At 47.2% G+C, this 15225-nt stretch overlaps 1 protein-coding gene across 5 annotated transcripts in view; it reads right to left on the bottom strand.

The window, feature by feature from the left end:
* Positions 1-15225, bottom strand: part of TTLL9 (tubulin tyrosine ligase like 9) — a 73315-nt gene that overhangs the window by 12744 nt on the left and 45346 nt on the right. For 4 of the 5 annotated variants that reach the window (XM_031656647.1, XM_031656646.1, XM_031656644.1 and 1 more), the window contains exons 6-9: positions 12505-12573; positions 9869-9959; positions 7881-7921; positions 6969-7056 (exon numbers count right to left, since the gene is read on the bottom strand). In XM_031656647.1, coding sequence (XP_031512507.1) covers positions 6969-7056; positions 7881-7921; positions 9869-9959; positions 12505-12573 — 289 coding nt within the window. The remainder of the gene's footprint in view (positions 1-6968; positions 7057-7880; positions 7922-9868; positions 9960-12504; positions 12574-15225) is intronic. The other variant, XM_031656645.1, reaches the window with a different exon arrangement.

Raw genomic sequence — 15225 nt, 5'->3', positions numbered from 1 at the left:
CCGGGAGGCGGAGCTTGCAGTGAGCCGAGATCGCGCCACTGCACTCCAGCCTGGGCGACAGAGTGAAGACTCCGCCTCAAAAAAAAAAAAAAAAAAATTAAGTCAGGCATGGTGGCGCACGCCTGTAGTCCCAGCTACTCAGGAGACTGAGGCACGAGAATCGCTTGAACCTGGGAGGCAGAGGTTGCAGTGAGCCGAGATGGCACCATTGCACTCCAGTCTGGGGGACCGAGACACTGTCTCGAAAAAGAAAAAGAAATGAAAACATATGTCCACACAAAAACTTGTACATGAAATTTTTATAGCAGCATTTTTCATAATAGCCAAAAAGCAGAAACAACTCCAGTGCCAACAATGGATAAAATGGTATACCCATTTTACTGAATGTGATATATCTATACAAGGAATATTTGGCAATAAAGAAATATGAAAGGCCAGGCGCGGTGGCTCACACCTGTAATCCCAGCACTTTGGGGGGCTGAGATGGGCGGATCACCCGAGGTCAGGAGTTCAAGACCAGCCTGGCCAACATGATGAAACCTCATCTCTACTAAAAATACAAAAAAAATTAGCCGGGCATGGTGGCAGGCACCTGTAATCCCAGCAACTTGGGAGGCTGAGGCAGGAGAATCATTTGAACCCAGGAGGCACAGGTTGCAGTAAGCTGAGATGGCGCCACTGCACTCCAGCCTGGGCAACAAGAGCAAAACTTGGTCACAAACAAACAAAAACCAAAAAGAAATATGAAGTACTGATCCATGCTACAACATAGAAGAACCTTAGAAACAAGCCAAGTGAAAGAAGTCAGACACAAAAGACTGCATAGTGTATGATTCCATCTATATGAAATGTCCAAAATAGGCAAATCCATAGAGACAGGAAGTGGCTGCAAAGGCCTGGGAGGGGAGTCTAGGGAGGAATAGGGGATGATGGCTAATGGGTATGGAATTTCTTTGGGGAGAGGATAAAAATATTCTAAAAAGCTGGGCATGGTGGCTCACACCTATAGTATCCTCTACTCAGGAGGGTGAAGTGGGAGGATCATTTGAGCCCATGAGTTCGAGACCAGCCTGAACAATATAGGGAGACCCTGATTCAAAAAAAAAATAAATTTTCTAAAACTGATTGTGGTAATGGTTGTGTGGATATGATAAGGCATTTCATTGCATGCTTTCACTGGGTAAATTGTATGATAAGTGAATTATATCTCAATAAAGCTCAATATATATCTCAATATATGAAGATATTATGGCCAAATAAAGCTGCTATAAAAAATAGGAAAAGAGAAGGCCAGGTTCAGTGGCTCATGCCTGTAATCCCAGCACTTTGGAAGGGCAAGGCAGGAGGATCACTTGAGCCCAGGAGTTTGAGACCAGCCTGGGCAATATAGTGAGACCAGTCTCTACAAAAAATTTTAAAATTAGCTGCGCATGGTGGTGCATGCCTGTGGGCCCAGCTACAAGGGAGGCTGAGGTAGGAGGATCGCTTCAGCCCAGGAGATGGAGGCTGCAGTGAACCATGATTGTACCACTGCGCTCCAGCCTGGGCAACAGAGCAAGACTGTCTCGAAAAAAAGAAAAAAAAAAGGAAAAGAGGATGCTGGAGCAAAGTGAGTTACTGGCTGAAGAGGATGAATAGCTCTCTTCGGATGAAGGAAGCACGGCTCCCAGAACTTCACACTTCACACACTGCTCTTGCCTGCTGTGGAGGAGACAGTGGGCCTCCTTAGGAGCAGAGGAGGAGGAGAGGCTAAAAGAAAGGGGTGGGAGATGGGTCAGCAAACCTCAGAGCCTCCCGTCTCTAGAGAGGAACCTAAAACCAGGTCTTGATGGACCAACGGTCAAGTAGCAGAGTAAACATATAACCAAATCCACAGAGAAACAGAACTGATTCATGGTGAAATCTTTAGGAGAAAAAGGCTTTTCTTAGTTTAGAAATGATGGTAAAAATCACAGAAAAAACCAATGGACAAGTAAGCCATCAAGCATGTGAAAATAAAAATGAACAGATGTCAAGACAAAAATTAAAGAATCAGTGACCACAGAAAAGATGTGTAGCAAATGCAATAGTCTAATGTTTCTGTCACGTGAAAATCCCACATGAAGTAACAGTAAAAAGTATGACTGTTTATGTACTAAGTAAAGGATATGGACAAACATAAAAGAGAAAATACAGCTGGTAGGACCCCATCTGGGAAAAAGCTCAAAGTTCCTAGTAATAGAAGATACATAATTTCAAAGGCATGCAAATGGGGGAAAATGAAAATTGGAAGAAATGCTAATTTTAAGGCAAAACTCTGCTTCCTCATCAAGTCAGTGGGATGTACAACATCTTTTCATTTTGAAAACTTCAAAACTCACAGAATATTTGCAAGAGTCATATAATGAATGCCCCTATCTGCTTCACCTAGATGTGCCCAATCATTTCAGAAATGGCTGTTTAAAACAATTGTCCCCAGGACTGGGGAGCTGGGATGAAATGGACCAGTCAATAGGAGGGTAAACATATTTTATTTTATTTATTTATTTATATTTATTTTTGAGACAGAGTCTTGCTGTATCACCCAGGCTGGAGTGCAGTGGCACAATCGTGGCTCACTGCAACCTCCACCTCCCTGGTTCAAGCAATTCTCCTGCCTCAGCCTCCCGTGGGGTGAGTAACAGGCACTCACCACCACGCCTGGCTAATTTTTATATTTTTAGTAGAGACAGGGTTTCACCATGTTGGCCAGGCTGGTCTCGAACTCCTGACCTCAAGTGATCTGCCCGCCTCAACCTCCCAAACTGCTAGGATTACAGGCGTGAGCCACCACACCCAGCGAGGGTAAAAACATAAAAGGACACTTCTGGGAAGCAATGTGGCCAGATGGGCTTGACTCAGTATTTACACCTCTATGACACCATCCAAAGGAAACATCTTAAATACCGTAAAAGATTTATGAAGAAATATGCTCCTTTGCAGCATTATGTGTCACTATAGCAAGAAACTGAATACTTCCCGAATGCCTGCAGCATGGGGGATTAGAAAACCAGGAAACCTACTCAGTGGAATATTTTTGTAACAGAAAAAAAAAAAAAAAGTCTACAAGGAAAATACTGCTGATAATGTTTAGTGCAAGAAAAGGTTATATTTATACAGTGGGATCATTTGTATATAAAAGGTGAATGACAACAAAATTCCCTACAAATAAGCCTAGAAGGAAAACAAGTAAGTAGTTTTTGCCAGAAAATGTGCCTAGAGAAGGTTTCTTTTCCTTTTGGTACTTTTCTGAATTTTCTGATTTGATTTTCATGAGCTATACCACTTTTATAAAAACTATATCCTTTAGATGTTTTATGATGTTATTATTAGAGTAAGGCCTATCCGTTGTAGAAACAATTCATAATAGTTATGTATAAAGTTGAAAATAAATGTTTCCTGACCTGATTCTAATACTCTGCAGTTTTCAGAGTTAATAAATTAGTGAGGCTGGGCACGATGGCTCACGCCTGTAATCCCAGCACCTTGGAAGATCAAGGTGGGAGGATTCAAACTGTTGAATCAAGGTCACACTCTTGAGCCTAGGAGTTTGAGACCAGCCTGGGCAACCTAGCGAGAACTCATTGCTACAAAAAACAAGTTAGCCAGACATAGTGGCATGTGCCTGTGGTCCCAGCTACTCAGGAGGCTGAGATGGGAGGATCACTTGAGCCCAGGAGTTCAAGGCTGCAAAGAGTGGTGATCCCACCACTGTACTCGATCAGGGGCAATAGAGGGGGAAACTGTCAATCAATCAATCAATCAGTAAGATAGATTAGTGAATCATGAACATCCTTTCATACTTCTTCTTAAACAGAAACATTCTTCCTTAAAGGCAAAAACGAGGCCGGGCGCGGTGGCTCACGCCTGTAATCCTAGCACTTTGGGAGGTGGAGACGGGTGGATCACGAGGTCAGGAGATCGAGACCATCCTGGCTAACACGGTGAAACCCCGTCTCTACTAAAAAAATACAAAAAACTAACCGGGCGAGGTGGCAGGCGACTATGGTCCCAGCTACTCGGGAGGCTGAGGCAGGAGAATGGCGTGAACCCGGGAGGCAGAGCTTGCAGTGAGCTGAGATCCAGCCACTGCACTCCAGCCTGGGCGACAGAGCGAGACTCCGTCTCAAAAAAAAAAAAAAAAAAAAAAAGGCAAAAATGGGAACGTGAATATACCAGTTCTCCATCTTACATTTTGTTTTTAACTTAGTCATCTGTTTTAGGTACCTTTCTATGTCCTGATATTTCGACCTATCTCATTGCTTTTAATAGATGCACAAGATCACATAGATGCTTTATCATTCATTTCACCATCCCTCAAGGGAGATTTAAGGGATCAAGGGTGATGACTGTACACTATTATATACAGTGTTTCAATGAATATTTTTGTATTTAGTATATGTATAGATATACTATATGTAAATATATATTTGAATAATTATATATAAACTATATATATTATATATAATAAAGTCAGGTTGAAAATGTTTATTATTTTGTGATCCAAGATTATTTTAAAATTTGGTATGTAATATCTGATGTGAATATGATAAAATATTAATCTGTTAAATCTGGATGGTAAATGCATGGGTTGTTACAGTCTTTCCTGCAGTTTTCTATTTATAGGAAATTATTTTCTATTAATATTTCAAGATTAAAAATTTTAAACAATATAAAAGAAGGGGTGGAAAATGTGTATTTACTCACTGTGAAAACAGCAAAGCCTCATTAACTAGTAACTAGCCTCGGGAGAGGGCTTGATTTGTTTAAAAAGTCCCCATGATGCCCAGAGCTGTGCAAACATTTTTAAGTGGGAGAGGAGGACCACTAACATTTACTGAGAGGTCACTCTGGGCCAGCCACTGTTTTAAGTGCTTTACATGTATTATTTAACTTTAGTAAAAAACAAAAAACAAACAAACAAAAAAAACCTCGATGACTTGCGTATGATAAATGCTTGTTAGAATTACAAAATAAAATGAATGTACTGGAAGTGCTGACGTTGGCAAAATAGAAAAAAACAAATTGCAAAAAATACTCAGAAAGGTCTAATCCCAGTCTCACATGCAGGCAATGCACATGCATCACCTTGGACACGCACTCAACTGAATGGGAAAATTAACGCAGAGAGATGCACATGGGCTAAAAGCATTGGCTAGGTTGCCCACATCCGAAGCTGGGTAGCGTCACCCCTTTCCATCTTTCCCACGTGCAGGTCATCTGGTCCTGCCCACTTGCCTCCTAAATATTGCTGGATTCTCTACCTCTTTTCTTCTGAGGCTCAGGCCTAAAGATCTTCTTTTGATGTGTTTATTATGACCAGATAATACATTCACATTGCTCAAAAGTTAAAACGCACACAATGTATGTAAGGAAACATCTCCTTTCTACCTCTGTCTCCACTCACATTTCTCTTCCCAAACGCTACATCTATTTCCAGCTTCTTTTTTTTTGAGACAGTCTTGCTCTTGTCACCCAGGCTGGAGCGCAATGGTGTGATCTCGGCTCACTGCAAACTCTGCCTCCCAGGTTCAAGGGATTCTCATGCCTCAGCCTCCCTAGTAGCTGGAATTACAGGCAGGTGCCACAATGCCAACTAATTTTGTATTTTTAGTGGAAATGGGGTTTCACCATGTTGGCCAGGCTGGTCTCCAACTCCTGGCCTCAGGTGATCCACCTGCCTTGGCCTCCCAAAATGCTGGCATTACAGGTGTGAGCCACTGCACCCAGCTTCTTGTCTGTTCTTCCAGAGATGTCTATGTACAGATAAGCAAACATATATATATAGAGAGAGAGAGAATTTTTTTTTGAGACAGGGTCTATGCTCTGTCACCCTGACTGGCACACAGGGGCAAAATCACAGCTCACTGCAGCCTCGAACTCCTGGGCTCAAATGATCCTCCCACCTCAGCCTCCTGAGTAGCTGGGAGTACAGGCATGTGACACCACATCTGGCTAATTTATTTTTATTTTTATTTTTTCCATAGAGACAGGATCCCACTATGTTGCCCAGGCTGGTCTTGAACTCCTGGCTTCAAGTGATCCTTCTGCCTCAGCCTCCAAAGTGCTGGAATTACAGGTGTGAGCCACCACATCTGGCCAGATATAATTTTTAACATGAACGAGAACATACTTTCACACTGTTCTAGACATACTTTGTTTTTTCCCAATTAACAATATATCTTGGAAATCGTTTCATATCAGGACATAAAGCACTTTCCCCATTCCTTTTTAACAGCTTCATAGTATTCCACTGTATAAAGGAGCCATTCATTTCATTGTTCCCTATTTTTTTCTCTCACAGACAAGGCTCTGCAGTGAATAACCTTGAAGCCTGTCTTGTCTCATACTGCAGATGTACTTGTAAGATGATAAAATCCCAGAAGGGGAATTGCTGGGTCACAGGGTAGGTGCATTTGTCTTTTAACAGATCTTTGCCAGATTGTCTTCAAAGGAGTCATACCAATCAATTTACAAACCCGCCAGCAACATATGTATTCTCCCAGCCTCGCCAGGACAGCGTGTTATCAAACTTTTGGTCTTTGCCAATCGGATGGGTGAAAATAGCATTGTGCTTGAATGAATGAGTGAGCCAATGACTAGGCACCGAAGAAACAGGCATATACAGTGTTCTCCAAAGGGCTAAAACTGTCCGACCCTAGGAATATAAGTAAATGTGAATGTTAGGCATAGCACCAAAACTATCATTAGGCAGAGCAGTTTGTGGTGAGCTGCGCTAAGCAGAGTTGGCCTCTCCCACGGAATCACCCCCACAAGACTGGAAGCTCCCGGAGGGAAGGGACCAGACCTGTCTCATACATTGTCTCCTGTGCCCAGACCACAGCAGGCACTCAGCAAACATCTGTGGGACAAAGGAGTTCACTTGCGACCGGCCAGAGTGTGGGAAGGGGTAGGTGTGTTGGGGGTGGTTAGGCAGGATCCCAGGATACACTGGTCATCAATGCTGTTCAGCGTGAAGCGGGTGTTGGAGAATCGGGCAAAGCCATCCCGGTAGAGCCAGGCCCGCAGCGGGATGTACTAAGGCAGAGGTGGAAACAGAGAGAGAGAGAAGGGAAAGGGAATATATTCAGGCACTCTCAGACCGCCTAGCTCTTGCACCTACCGTTTCCTCCACCCGGAGTGCCCTTCTGTCTTTCCCAAATCATCCTTCAGGCACCTGCTTTTACACCAGCCTTCTTTGATTCTGTCCCCTCCTTTACCCCAGGGGGAGGGGGATACAGAAGGAAACAAAATGAAGGTGAGGTCCAGGAGGACAGGGGTGGGGTCTGCCTCAGATACCTCCATATCCTGTGCCCAGCAAAAAGATCTGAACGTTGGCTGGATGAAGGAATGAATGAATGGGTGGAGGGAACAGAGCCGCTCCCTGGTTAAGAGAGTAGGCTCTGAGGCCAGGCTGCCTGGATTTGAATCCCAGCTCTGCTGCTCACCAACTGTGTGACTTTGGGCAAGGTACACAACCTCTGTATCTGTTCCCTCATTGTAAAGGGAGGATAATAATAGAACCTGCCTCTCTGCGTTGTTAGGAGGCCTGAATGAGATAAAACCTGCTAAGTGCCAGGGCCTGGTACTTAGTAGGTGCTCTATAAATGTCTGCTGTGGATGACCGAATGAATAAAGAAAGGCAGATAGAGGGCAAATCTAAATTTTTGGGCATCTAAGATGGTAAACCTCAGATAAGTCTTCCTGCCCCCACCCTATCCCTAGATGTCCCTTGGGGCTCTCCCAGGCAGAGAAGACCAGACAAGTTCATACAAGGTACCCCCAGGCCTCTTCCCCCCATCTCCCTAGTCCAGCCACCCTTTAACCCCTGCTGGAAGAGGGACCCCACCTTTGTTACTCACCGACATCACCAGCACATAGACACGCAGGTCAAACTTGCGGCCTGTCAGGCAAAGAAAGAATTTGTGCACAAATATTGATCGTCAGACATTGTGCTAGGTTTTGGGAAAATAGCAGTGGACAGACAGGAAACCCCGCCTTCATGAAGCTCCCACTGAAACGACACAAGGGACCAGGTGCAGTGCCTCATGCCTGTGATCCCAACACTTTGGGAGGCGGAGGCAGGAGGATCGCTTGAGGCCAGGAATCCAAGACCAACCTGAGCAACATAGTGAGACTGCGTCTACAAAAAATTAGCCTCACGTGGTGGTGCACACCTGTAGTCTCGGCTGCTCTGGAGATTGAGGCAGGAGGATCGCTTGAGCCCAGGAGATGGAGGCTGCCTGAGCTCTGATCATGACAATGCACTCCAGCCTGGGCGACAGGGCGAGACATGGTCTCAAAAAAACACAACCAAAAAACTGCACAAGGTATAAAGAGAGAATAACGGGAGGCGGGGGAGGGGTGCGTGGGGGTCAACTTGGGGGAAAGGCTTGAAACTCAGTGGTCAAAGACCCCCATGGGGAGTGGTGACCTTCATGGAGTGAAGGTGCCTGCCTAGCCCAGAGTGGTGCAGGACCTTGGGCAGGAGGAACTGCGAGAACAGAGGCCTGGAGGGGCAAAGAGCTCGGGCCAAGGGCAGAGTGGAAGGAGATGAGGTCGGCTAGGCTGGCAGAGGTCAGGGCCCATGCAGTTTTGGGGTTTTGTCTCACAAACCATGGGAAGCCACGGAAGGGTGTCTCCTCCCTCTGGCTGCCACGCTGAGGTGGAGAGAAGTGGGCAGAACAGCAGCAGGTGCCAGTGAGGGAGCAGGTGTGGTGGTCCAGGAGGGAGAGGATGGTGGCCGGGCCCAGGGTGGAGGTGAGAGGAGCGGCCAGGCAGATTCAAGAGCTTGTAGGAGCTTGGTGAGAACCAGATGTGGCGGGGGAAGAGGGACACACCCAGAATGGCTCCTGGCTTCTAGCTGTGTCCCCGACACAGAAGCTGAGGAGTGGTGGGGGGATGGGAGGGCAGAATTTGGGATGTGTTGGGTTTGAGTGGCTGGCAGATGCCCAAGAGGGATGTCACAGGCTGCTGGACATCAGGATCTGGGGTTCAGGGGCAAGGTCTCGGCTGGGGACAGAAAGCTGGGAGTCACTGGCCTTTGGGTGGTGTTTAAGCCACAGACAGGATGGGGTCACTATGGGGGAGAGAGGAGAAGAGGCCTAGGGACTTCCCCCTGGGGAAGGTAATTGCCAGAGGACGTGGGAGGAGGCAACTGGCATTAACACTATTGCAATGATGTCCCGCATGCCTGATGTGCCTGTAGTTCCCAGAGCCCCAGTGAGAAAAGCAGATGTTGGCCTGCCTGGGGAAACCCACCAAGGTTGCGGGCAGGAGGCTGGGTTCCACCTCAGGGCCTTCTGCCTTTGCAATTCCCCCTCCCTGCATTCCCCTCCCTCCAAATCTACCCACAGTGACTCATAGTTGTCACTCAGGTCTCAGCTCACGTGTCCACCTCCTGGCCCCCATGTCACTCTCTGTCCCATTGCTCTGCTTGACTGACTTCCTAACACCCAGCACTGCATGGGACCGTCCCGTGGTTTGTTTTCTGGTTTATTGCAGCCTGCTCATCAGGGGTGTAAGCTCCAGGAGAGCAGGGTTGGGGGGTAGCCAGTTTTCAGGGCAGTGCTGGCACCAAGTAGGTACTTTATAATATTTCTTGGATAAATGCATGAATGAATAAGTTAGTTTTTAAAGGAGGAGAATTTTAGTGGAATGGACATGCTGGGGAGAGGGAACTGTACAGGCAATGGCTAGGAGGTGGGAGACTGCAGAACCCATCTCTTTCCACGCAACCCTTCATGCCTGGTGTCAGGCCGGGCCCTTGGCAGGCTGCTGGTCAAAGCTTGTTGACTGACTGACTGATGACCATGCAATGGAAGAGCAGGAGCAGAGACAGCCATCTCACCTCCTATCAGGTAGGGATTTTCAATGTAACGCTGAGCCACATAGTTCTCCACAGGAATATCATCTTTCTGGTCATCAGAGCTTCTTGTGTCCTAGTGGTAATAATAATAATTGAACATTTATTTATGGAACATTTCCTATGTATTAGGCATTGTGTTAGATACTACTTGGGGTAGCTCATTGGATCTTTAAATCAACCCTATTAGTACTTACTATCAGGTAAGTACTAATGTTATTTCCATTTCACAGATTAGAAGCACAGAGAGGGAGAGTAACTTGTCCGAGTTCACACATCCAGTTAGTGGTGTTGCTGGGATGTAAACCCACACGGTCTGGGCCCAGAGCCTGAGTGTTTAACCTCTAGACTTGTGCTGCCCAGTAGGGCAGTCACTGGCCACAAGAGGCTATTTACATTTACCTTGATGAAAAGTAAATGAAATTACATGCTACAGCATGGATGAAACTCAAAGACATAAGGCTAAGTGAAATAAGCCAGACACAAAAGGACAAATATTGTCTGGTGTCACTTAGATGAGGTGCCTGGAGCAGTCGAGTTCATGGAGATAGAAGGTAGATGGGGGCTGCTAGGGGCTGGGGAGAGAAGGGGATGGGGAGCTTGTGTTTAACAGTTTCAGAGTTTCAGTTTGGGAAGATGAAACATTCTGGAGATGGACGGTGGTGGTGGTTGCACAACAAAGTGAATGCACTTAATGTAACAAAGCCACACACTTAAAAGAGGTTACAATGGTAAATTTCATGCTACATATTTTACCACAATTTTTTTTTTTTTTTTTTTTGAGAATGAGTCTTGCTCTGTTGTCCAGGCTGGAGTGCAGTGACATGATCTAGGCTCACTGCAACCCCTACCTCCCGGGTTCAAGCAACTCTTGTGCCTCAGCCTCTGAAGTAGCTGGGATTACAGGTGAGAGCCACCATGGCTAAGTTTTGCATTTTTAGTGGAGATGGGGTTTCACCATGTTGGCCAGGCTGGTCTCGAACTCCTGACCTCAAGTGATCCGCCCACCTCAGCCTCCCAAAGTGCTGGGATTACAGGTGTGAGCCACCACGCCCAGCCCACAATTTTTAAAAAGGATATGAAATTAAAAATCCAGTCCTCAGTCACACCAGCCACATGGTAAGCGCTCAACATCCTGCATGTAGCTAGTGGTCACCACATTGGAGAGCACAGATATCCACCATTTCCATCCCTCTAGAAAGTTCTGTTGGACAGTGCTGCTTACACCACTCATGGGCCCCCGAGGACATTGCTCCTTCTTCTCTACCTGCCAGCCCAGCTCTGGAAGACAGCAATGCTCTCATGCATCTGCACAGCACCTCACAGGCTGCAAACGCCTCTCCCACCTATTGTCCCCTTCACTCAAAGACAAGGGTCACACACTTGATGGGGTGACACAACAGCCCCAACAATGGCAGGCAGCACTGGCTCTCAGGGTAGACCTGCTCCACCCCCCATTGTTCCCCATTTAGCTGTATCACGACAGAAGCAGCCAGGTTTTGCCTTCCTGGGACCTGGGCCCAGCCACTCACGTGGCTGCCAGAGGGACTGACAGTGCTCCAGCAGGCTGGGCCTCCAGGCTGCTGAGCTTCTTCCCTGCAGTGCCCTGACAGTTTCATGGGAGGAGTCAAGACACTGAGCACTGCTGTTCACCTCCTGGTACAGCAGGGGCCGGTCCTATAGGATTTCAGCCATCCTGCTCCTCCCACCCACCCTGCACCATCATCACCACTCGGGTTCAGAGGGTTCAGAGGGCTTCGGTCATTTTCCCAAGACCACACATCTGCTGAGTGGGAGAGGCAGGATTTGAATCAGGATTTCTACTGCACCGTGTCTTGGGACAAGAAGGGATTGGGGTTGGGAGGGAGCTACCCCCGAGGCTCAGTCTAGGCCCTGAGGAAGAGTCAGCCAAACTCTCCCCAGCCACGTGAGCAGGAGGCCCAGATAAAAAATGTGCATCGAGGCCGGGTGCGGTGGCTCAAGCCTGTAATCCCAGCACTTTGGGAGGCCGAGATGGGCGGATCACGAGGTCAGGAGATCGAGACCATCCTGGCTAACACGGTGAAACCCCATCTCTACTAAAAAATACAAAAAACTAGCTGGGCGAGGTGGCGGGTGCCTGTAGTCCCAGCTACTCGGGAGGCTGAGGCAGGAGAATGGCGTGAACCTAGGAGGCAGAGCTTGCAGTGAACTGAGATCCGGCCACTGCACTCCAGCCTGGGCGACAGAGCGAGACTCCGTCTCAAAAAAAAAAAATGTGCATCGAGCGCTGAGTGCCAGGCACTGTGCTGGGTGTGTGGGTATGTGTGAGAATGTGTGTGTGTGTGTGTGTGTGTTTATTAGCTCACTGCATCCTCAGCAGGTACAATCACCATCCACATTTACTGGGGCACTGACAGGTGAAGTAACTTGCCCAAGGGCACACAGCTATTGAGTGATTGAGTGGCAAGGTCAGGATTTGAACCTGAACAATCTGGCTCTGGAGACCCTGCTCCAATGGGCAGACCTGTGGGCAGAGTTTCTCTGCCAGCCCTCTGAGCTTTGACAGCAGGAAGGAGGGGCCCCTCCTGCTGGCAAGGTCAGAGGAGGGTTCAGGGAGGAAGGGGAAGAGGCAGGCTCACCTTCCTCCAGTCCATGATGTCCTTCAGCCTGCGGAAGAGGAAGATGCCTTTCCCCTGTGACCGGGCTACCTGGGGTGGGGTGGGCGCAGAAAGCCAGCTCTTAGCTCTGCATGGTTCTTCGTTGGCCCCCATGGCTGGAGGCTCTCCCCAGCATATCTGTCTCTTTTTCCTTATGAGCCCCCAACTCTCCCCAGAGGAAGGCTAACTGAAGGGGCTGGAACAGAGAAGGTGCTAACCCTGGCAGAGGGAGAGAGGGAAGCGAGGGAAAGAGGCAGACTGACTTAGCTCACAAAGACATACATTTGCATGAATAATGCAAAAGAACAGACAATTAAAAAGCCATTTCTAACAGTCCTGGGAACATATTATCCAATTCTTTTTTTGGAAATCAATTTGCCTTCCTAATTAGGGTTTGCTTCGGCTAATACTGAAATCAGCCTGCCTTTACTGAAACCCAGCATGGATAATTCATAGCTTCACAGAGTCTAGGGGCTGACAGAATCTTTGATCTCATATGGAGTGGTCCTCAACAAAGGCATTACTCCCCTTCTACCACTGTAGAAGGACAACAGTCCTCCTGCCTGACTTTGCACACCCACAGTGCCTAGGAGCTCACTACCTCCCCCAACCCACGCCAAACACAGCCCATTTTGTTACAGGATAGCTTTGTTAAGTAGTCATCCAAAAGGTATATATGAAGTGCATACTGTATGTTGAGCTTTATGCAATAACCCAGACCTCATAGAACGTTCACAGCCTAACCTGTGTTGAGCTAAAACTGGCCAGTCTGGCTTTGGCTTCTAGGACCTCCTAGAACAAAGCTGATTCCTGGGTCCAGAAGAGTCCTTTAGGTATTTGCAGCAACTGAGCAGGTCCCCCAAGCCATCTTACCTCCAGCATAACTGCAAACTCTCATTTCCTTCTGTTCTCCTCTGAACATGGCCCACCTGACCCACCCGAGGCTCTCTGTACAAGGTAGGGGCAGGCAGGGTTGTCAAGTGTGGTTGTACAGGTTGCTAACTGCACAAAGGGCCCCTGCTCTGCCTGCCATGCTGTGCACCCTGGTTCAGGGTTGTGTATGCCCAGAAGACTGGGTGCCAAAAACTCTATGGAGTACTGGTGGTGGCTCAGGGCAGCCAAGTGTGCATAGCAATTTTAGAAAGCAACTAATCAGTGTGCACCAGGAGCTTCCAACAGTTCACAGCCTTGCACAAGACTTGAACAGGCATTTTATGAAAGAAGATTGCCAGTGTAAACATACAACAGGTTGGGCCCAGTGACTCACATCTGTAATCCCAGCACTTTGGAAGGCCGAAGTAGGAGGATTATTTAAGCTCAGGAGTTTGAGACAAGCCTAGGCAACGTAGTAAGACCTTGAGACCTCATGGCTACTAAAAATAATTTTAAAAATTAGCTGGGTGTGACAGTGCACCCCTGTAGTACCAGCTACTTGGGAGGTGGAGGTGGAAGGATGACTTGAGCCCAGGAGAGCAGGGCTGCATTGGTCAGGGATTGCACCACTGCACAGCCTGGGCAACAGTGTGAGACTCTGTCTTTATAAAAAAAAAAAAAAAGAAAGAAAAAGAAAAGAAAAGAAAAGAACAGGCACTCAACTTCATCAGAGAGTTCACCAACAGAGAAGTGCTAATTGACAAAACAAGAGCACCGTCATCTCGGACAAACACCACCACTTTAAGTTCCAGCTCCCTTTCTAGCCTCATGCATTCCGAGGAAATCACTTCTCTTCTAACTATGAACAGCCAGAAAGAGCAGACAGTAAAACACAGATAAGACAGCTCAGGCACAGAGGGAGGCGGGGGGAAAGTCTCTTGGGCAACTGCCAAACTTCACCCTCATACAATGGACTCCAGTAAAACAGTGGGTCTTAATAAGCACATTCCTTTCCCTTCAGGTGCACTAAGATAGGAAAGCTAAAAGCAGACTTGGGGGATATGCCTGCAGCTGCAGAAAGATGTATGGGAACAGACACACAACTCTCCCTCCCAGATAAGCACAACAAAGAGACACAGAAGCAGTCCAAGCCTCTAATAAATTCTCCCACCCTGAATCCTTAAAAACTCTTAGTCTGGCTGGGGCACGGTGGCTCATGCCTGTAATTCCAGCACTTTGGGAGGCTGAGGTGGGCGGATCACAAGGTCAAGAGATCGAGACCATCCTGGCTAACACAGCAAAACCCCGTCTCTACTAAAAATACAAAAAATTAGCTGGGCATGGTGGCAGGTGTCCGTAGTCCCAGCTACTCAGGAGGCTGAGGCAGGAGAACGGTGTGAACCCAGAAGGCAGACCTTGCAGTGAGCCGAGATCGCACCACTGCACTCCAGCCTGGGCTACAGAGCGAGACTCCATCTTTAAAACAAAACAAAACAAAACAAAAAACTCTTAAGTCTGTAAGAAAGTGTGGCTCTGACCTAACTCAGCCAGAAGGCTCCTCTTAGGTTTGTTTTCTCTAAAATAAACCTGTCTTGACTGGCGAGCCACCTTTCGAGTTTCTCTCCTCTTTCTTTAATTCTTACACTAATGAAAATCACAATATGATACTACTACATACTACCTGAGAATGGTTAAATTAAAGACAGACAATACCAAGTATTGGTGAGGATGTGGAGAAACTGGAACTTGCACACACTGCTGGTATGAGAGTATGTTGTTTGGAAACTGGTAGCATCCGCTAAAGCTGAACATAGGCATCCTCTATTCTAG

This window comes from Papio anubis, chromosome 16 (assembly GCF_008728515.1).
Source record: "Papio anubis isolate 15944 chromosome 16, Panubis1.0, whole genome shotgun sequence".
Classification (NCBI taxonomy): Eukaryota; Metazoa; Chordata; class Mammalia; order Primates; family Cercopithecidae; genus Papio; species Papio anubis.
This window is presented reverse-complemented; position numbering and strand designations above follow the sequence as displayed.